General features: G+C 61.3%; 1 protein-coding gene across 1 annotated transcript in view; it reads left to right on the forward strand.

The window, feature by feature from the left end:
* Nucleotides 1-4,689, forward strand: part of PRIMA1 (proline rich membrane anchor 1) — a 48,365-nt gene extending 43,676 nt beyond the window's left edge. Inside the window, exon 5 of the mRNA XM_054566969.1 lies at nucleotides 4,388-4,689. Within this exon, the coding sequence (XP_054422944.1) occupies nucleotides 4,388-4,490 (103 nt within the window). The 3' untranslated portion in view covers nucleotides 4,491-4,689. The remainder of the gene's footprint in view (nucleotides 1-4,387) is intronic.
* The last annotated feature ends 1,311 nt before the right edge of the window (nucleotides 4,690-6,000 follow it).

Below are 6,000 nucleotides of genomic sequence, written 5' to 3' on the forward strand. Positions count from 1 at the left end.
CAGGGCTGAGCTGGACATGGGGACTTTGGTGGGGGCACTCGGGCACTGTCCCTACCCTCAAGGCATACATCCCCTGGGGGAGAATCGGGCATTAATCAGAACCCCCCGCCCCCCGCCATCTAGTACAACGAGAGAGGGAGGACTTGCTGAAGGAAAACCAAGGCTCTGTGAGCAGAGACGACAAAAGAACCCGTGGTCCAGGGTGGACATGGCCGTCAAACAAGCAATAACCAGCCAGAGCGTTGGGATGAGGCTCCACGGTGCCGGGTGCCCACTGCCCTGGGAGGGGGCCAGGCCTCAGCCCCCGGCCGGGGGAAGGGACGGAGCCCCTCGGGTCTGTGGACACTAGAGGGTAAGGCCACCAGCCACGCCCTTGGCGCAAAGAAGGGTCCCGTGTTGTAGAGAAATGACACCTACCCCCTCCAGGCCCCCTGCCTTGAGCCACCCCCACACCCCAGGCACGGGAAGGCCATCGACGGCACAGGTCCTCCGCCTTCCCCATCGATTGGCCATTAAGCCACTTGACAGCCATTTTCTTCTAATTTACAAGGTGGCTGAAAGACCGATGAAAGCTGCACAACAGTTTGGCCAATCCTGCAGACAGTTAATTGCCGGCAATAAGCAAGCTTGCCGCTCCCTGGGAGCGTGCTCGTTGGTGCGGGGCTCGGGGGCGCGTCAGCTTTTTGTGGTTGAGTGGCTTCTGGTAGGTCGGGCTGGGCCACAGATATTTATTGAGCACCTACTGTGTGCCTGGGACTGGACTAGGTGCCGGGATGCGGAGAGAAACTGGGCGGAGTCTCCGCCCACTCCCCACCACACCCCGCCCCCGACAGAAGAAGCAGATTACACTCGCAGACACACATACCAGCAAATTGATTAATGAGGTTTTAAAAAACTATGAGCGCTATGAAGAAGAGAAACAAAAACTCGGGGTAATGGGGGAGGGGGGGAAAAGGGGTGGAAGAGGGGTTGCTCGGCCCACCCAAAGAGCGGGGAGCGCTGTGCGTGCCTCTTGAGGCGGCTTTCTGGTTAGAGAGTGTGGTGAGGGCTTTGTACGCCCATTACCATCTTTCACCTCATCAGAGCCTCCGTGGGTGCGGGAGAGGGGAAGCGAGGGAGCCCGGCAGCCCTCCCTTCTCAGGCTCCCCAGAGCTGATCTTTGCCTGCAGTTTCCCCGGAGGAGCAGCAAGCTGAGGGCGGGGCCTTCCCATCAATGCCAGCAGAGCCCGAAGGGGGCACCAGGCCCTGGCCGCCCCTGCCCAGCCCAGCCTGAGACCCTTGGCTGCTGGCAGAGGTGGCAGGAGCCGTCAGCTCAGCACAGAGTGCCTGCCGCCTGCCCCGCTCCGGGCCATGGGCCACGGTGAAGTGGCAGAGCCTGCCCTCAGCTGCCACGTGGCCGAGTAAAAGCTGACCGCCCTTTCTCTTGGTTTTAGGAACCATGCCGTGTAGGGAGCCGTTTGTGGCCACCTCTGCCCACACCCAGGTGGAAATGCTTTTCTTTGGTTTATGGGGACCAGCCCTGGCCGGCCCCCAGCACCATGGAGCCAGGCTGGGTCTAGCAAGTCTCTAGCATTTCCGGAGCCCCAGGGGGTGCACACTAGGTAGGAGGTCTGTGCGGACAGGAGACGCTGGCTGCCCTCCCCACCCCCGCCAACAGGGGCAGCAACCCCCTGACCCTTTCCAGCAGCGGCCTTGAGAGCTAACAAACCCTGTGGAGCACTTACTGATGCGAGAGGCCTTCTAAGTGCTTTTCACACATTAACATGTTTACTGCTCCCCGCAAGCCTATGAAACGGACACCATCATTGTGCCCATTTCATAGACCAGGAAACTGAGGCGTAAAGAGGTTAAGTGGCTCGCCCGTGAAAGGACAACGTGGGTGGTTTGCGGGGAGCCTTTGGGGTTCTCCTGCTGTGGGAACAACTCCAGCGTCCCCTGGGCTCCAGTGAGTCCCAGGGAAACGTTGGGAGAGGGCCGGGCAGCAGCCCAGGCGCAGAGAGGCTGGGGCCAGGCTCCGGTGGAGGACGGGAGCAGGCCAGCTCCACGTCTCAGGAGGGCCCTGGGCACCAGCCTCTCCCCTCGCCGAGCTCAGGCTCTGGAAATCGGGGCAGGGAGGGGGAAGCGGGGCGCGGGGGGCTTCGTCAGCCAGAGATGCCCTCTTTGTTGAGCGGAGCCCCTGCCCGGACCCCCTCCGTCCCTTCCAGCCTGAGAAGCTGGCTGAGCCATTGCAAAGGGCCTGGGGCCGCCTCCTGGCCTGTCCTGAGTGTCCCTGCAGCCAGGCTGGCCTACTGTCAGGCCCTCTGGGCCAGCGTCTTCCCTAAGGCCCCTGAAACGCAAAGGGACGCCCAGCCTTCAGCCCGGCCCTAGACTCTGCCCTCTCCTCCCGGCAGAAGGAACCCTGTGGATTTCCCAGCCTCTGAGCGGGGCAGGGACCCTGGGCCCAGGCTTCGCCCACTTGCAAGAGGAGTCCCATACCCCCTCCCTCATCTCCTGTTACCCACCCTCCGAGGCCCGGGAGCCCTGTCTCCCCTGACCGGGGCCTAGTGCAGATTTATGAGACCCAGAGACGTTTGCCTGGTACTATTCTCTGAAATTCTGAATCTGATATCCATTGCCTGCCTCGTATATTGATGATAAATTTAGGAGTTGCCCTTAAGTGGCTTCATGGTGGGCACAACACAAGGTCTCACTTTAAGAAAATGCTGCCCCCTTTTTCCAGACCACGCGGACTCACTGAGTCGGAAATCAAGCCCACCCGGCCCAGTCAGAGGAGCTTGAGGCCCCTGGCCAGGCGTGGTTGGGACAGAAGGAGGGACGAAGGGGACAGAAGGAGAAGGGTCTGGGGGCAGAGGCTCACTCCGACTCTGTTGTTTCCATGAACCCATCACCGACAAGGCAACTGTTCTGAGCCCTACAAACCTGGGGCTTTCAGAAAATGTCTGTGAGCATCTGTCCACAGCAACTGGGGCCCTCAGCCCCCAGAGCATGGGATGCGCTATGTTAAAGCAAAACGAGACGGGCTTTCTGGAGGCCTCGGAGGACTCCTGGGAAAGTCAGGAGGAGAAGTTCTCGCCGAGCTGATTGCACCACAGAGCCCATGGCGGGGGCGGGGAGGGGGGGGAGCGGGGGAGGGGCCTGCTGGGAACGCCGCTTTAACAGAAGGTTGTCTGGACCAGCGCTTGGTAGAAGTGGGTAGTGGTCCAGGTCCCACCATAAACCAGCTGGGGGACCTTGGGCAAGTCACAGCTCTCCCTAAGCCTCAGTTTCCCCATGAAATGAAATGAAACTCCGGGCCTTGCTGCTTCAGGGAACCATAGTGAAAGGAGACAAGAAAGTCCGAGGCTGAGAGTGCTCTGACCAAAGCCTCGCCACGGCGGGAGGAAGTGCTGGTTTGCACCTCAGTTTTCTAGAAGCCACTGTGGCTGAGCCTGGCGCCCGGTCCGAGTGCACCTGGGTTTTCTTCCTGCGTTTTGTGAGCTGATTCTGATGGCAGAGAAGAGGGAGGGTTGAAGGTTTGATCTCGGGGTGCTGTCTGAGCGGGCCTGATAACCCCACCGTGACAACCACCTCCCGGCCCCGCCCCCTGAACTGACTCCGCAGGCCTTTACCCCGTAGGCACCAAGCTAGTCTCCGTGTATCACTCCTTCTCGTGCTGGGTTGCAGGGGCAGGGCGGGGGGTCTCTGGGCACGTTTGAGAAGGCAGATGCCATCATTCCCTGGGCTCTCAACGATGACCGTAAACATTCAATTTAGACAACTGACAACAGAAGCCAGTTCAGGCTCCGCCCCAGCACCCCTGGGGACACAGGTGTCCGAGCTGCAGCCCCCTGGGCCTCAGATCCACCTGTGGCAGGGGATTGCCACACAGCAGGTATGGCCTTGATCAGGAAGCTGTGGCCACTCAGGCCTCGGCTGGGGGCCGAAACCCTCCTGAGCCACTCGAGACAGAAGAGAATTGAACCACAAGGTACTGCTGTGAATGCAGAACCTCGGCAAAGGAGCAAGAGCCTTTTTTTTTTAAGATTTTATTTATTTATTTTTAGAGAGAGAGAGAAACATCAATGTGCGGTTGCATTTTGCGCACCCCCTCCTGGGGACCTGGCCTGCAACCCAGGCATGTTGCCTGCACTGGGACTCGAACCGGCGACCTTTTAGTTCACAGGCCAGCACTCAATCCCCTGAGCCACACCTGCCAGGGTAGCAAGAGCCTTCTCAAGCCCCCAACACCCCCCTCCCCGACCCCAAAGCCCAGCAATCGAAGGATGCTAACCCAGTACAGAGCCTGGGGGGCTGACTGGGAGGGCGTGATACACTCCCCAGGCACTAACTAACAAATGTCCCTCCACCTCCCTGGCCTCCCCTGCGCCCCGCCCCCCCGCCCCCCCAGGAAACCCCTGAGAAAAGAGGAGAATGGCACCAGCGCTGCTGAGTATCCCATGACGTCCTCGCAGAGCAGCAAAGGCCTGGCGGTGAACAGCGCCGTGGTGTGAGGCTGCGGCCCTGGACCGGCTGGCCAGAGGGGCGCCTTGGTGGCACTAGTGGACACGAGCTGACACTGGGCTTGTCCAGGACTTCATTGCCTTGCCGGCCTCGAGCCTGTCGAAGGAGGAACCACGCTCTCCCCAGCCTCGCCACAGGGCCGCGGCAGCCAGGCCCAGGCCGAGCCAGGCGCGCCTGCATGCAGCCCGGGCGGCGCCAGCCCCAGGCTCTCCGCACCTCTCGTCTTGTGTGTGACCCGCTGTCTCCCAGCTACTGTCTAAAGCACGCGCTCTGTTGAAAGCAGAGGGTCTGTGTGTCTGCTGCAGGGAAAGGCATCCCCCTTTAGCCAAAGGAAAGGCAACCCAGGGGCCACTCCCCTGCCCGGAAACCTCCCCCACCCCCAGGAAGCCCGCCTGCTGCTCCGTTGACCATGCCCTTCCCAACAGAAGCCATCGGCGCAGCCGTGAGATGTCCCCTTTATAAGGTGCTTCCCACACATCTGTCTGTCGCCCCATCTGCTCTTGTCATCAGTCTGCAGGGCCCACCTTCTCCCTCCTGTGCCCCCTGACACCCTGGACCCCTCGGTCCTGCCTGAGCACACGGAGGGGCTCGTTTACACTCTGGGGTAGCAGCTGGCCTTCTGGGCAGAAAAGGACTCACGGAAACCTAGGCCAAGGGCCCGGGAAGAACAGAGGCCACGAGGCCTGTTTGCAGAAGCATCCCCGGCCCTGGCCCTCGTGGGAACTGACACATCTGTGCAAGCGGGCCCCGCCTTCCTCTGGCAGAGGCCCCTGCGGTGCCAAACCCCAGCGGGCGCGCGGGGCTGGGCCGGCCTGGACTGGGTCTCCCTGATGCTCCCCTGCAGCCCTGATGGGGGCCCAACCCTCTCCTGAGGTCCCCCAGGCCTCCCCTCATCCAGAGGCATTCCTCCAGTGGCCCCTGACTGTCTCTTTCCAAGGTCTTATGTTCTAGAAGCGCTGAACCTTCCGTAGTGCCTGGTAGATGAAGGGAAGCCACCCACCCACTTGGGGGTGCATCACTAGGCCCATGGAGACGGCAGTCCTGGGGGTTTGCATCCCCTGGTAGATTGGGAGACACCCCTGACCGCCCCCACCCCCGTGAATCCCTCACCACCCACATTCCTCCTAGGAAGGAAACAGGCACGTTCAACGTTCCACTCTCTGGCCAGGTAGGAACCTAGCTGGGCCCAGGTCTGCCTCCCAAGCCACTGGGGGCGGTTGGGGGGGTGCAGCACAGCACAGTTGAGACTTTCACATCTAGGCGAGGCTGACAGACTGAAAGCCAGTCCCCATGAGGGCTGAATCTCGACACATCCACCATCCCGGGGCCCTGTGCCCCCTGCGTTTTCGGGGTCCCCCTGCCTTTTGCAGAGCAGAGGGGAGAAGGAGGGTTTGCAGTGGCCCTCACCTTGGTCCTGCCCCCAGGTCAGTGGGGACAGGCTGAGGACAGGCCCCAGGCATACCCTCCCGGAGAAGGTTTTCCCCCCAGTTTTCCTTCTAG

The sequence above is a fragment of the Pteronotus mesoamericanus genome, unplaced genomic scaffold, assembly GCF_021234165.1.
Source record: "Pteronotus mesoamericanus isolate MK-2021 breed Mesoamerican mustached bat unplaced genomic scaffold, CSHL_Meso_final contig_182, whole genome shotgun sequence".
NCBI classification, from domain to species: domain Eukaryota; kingdom Metazoa; phylum Chordata; class Mammalia; order Chiroptera; family Mormoopidae; genus Pteronotus; species Pteronotus mesoamericanus.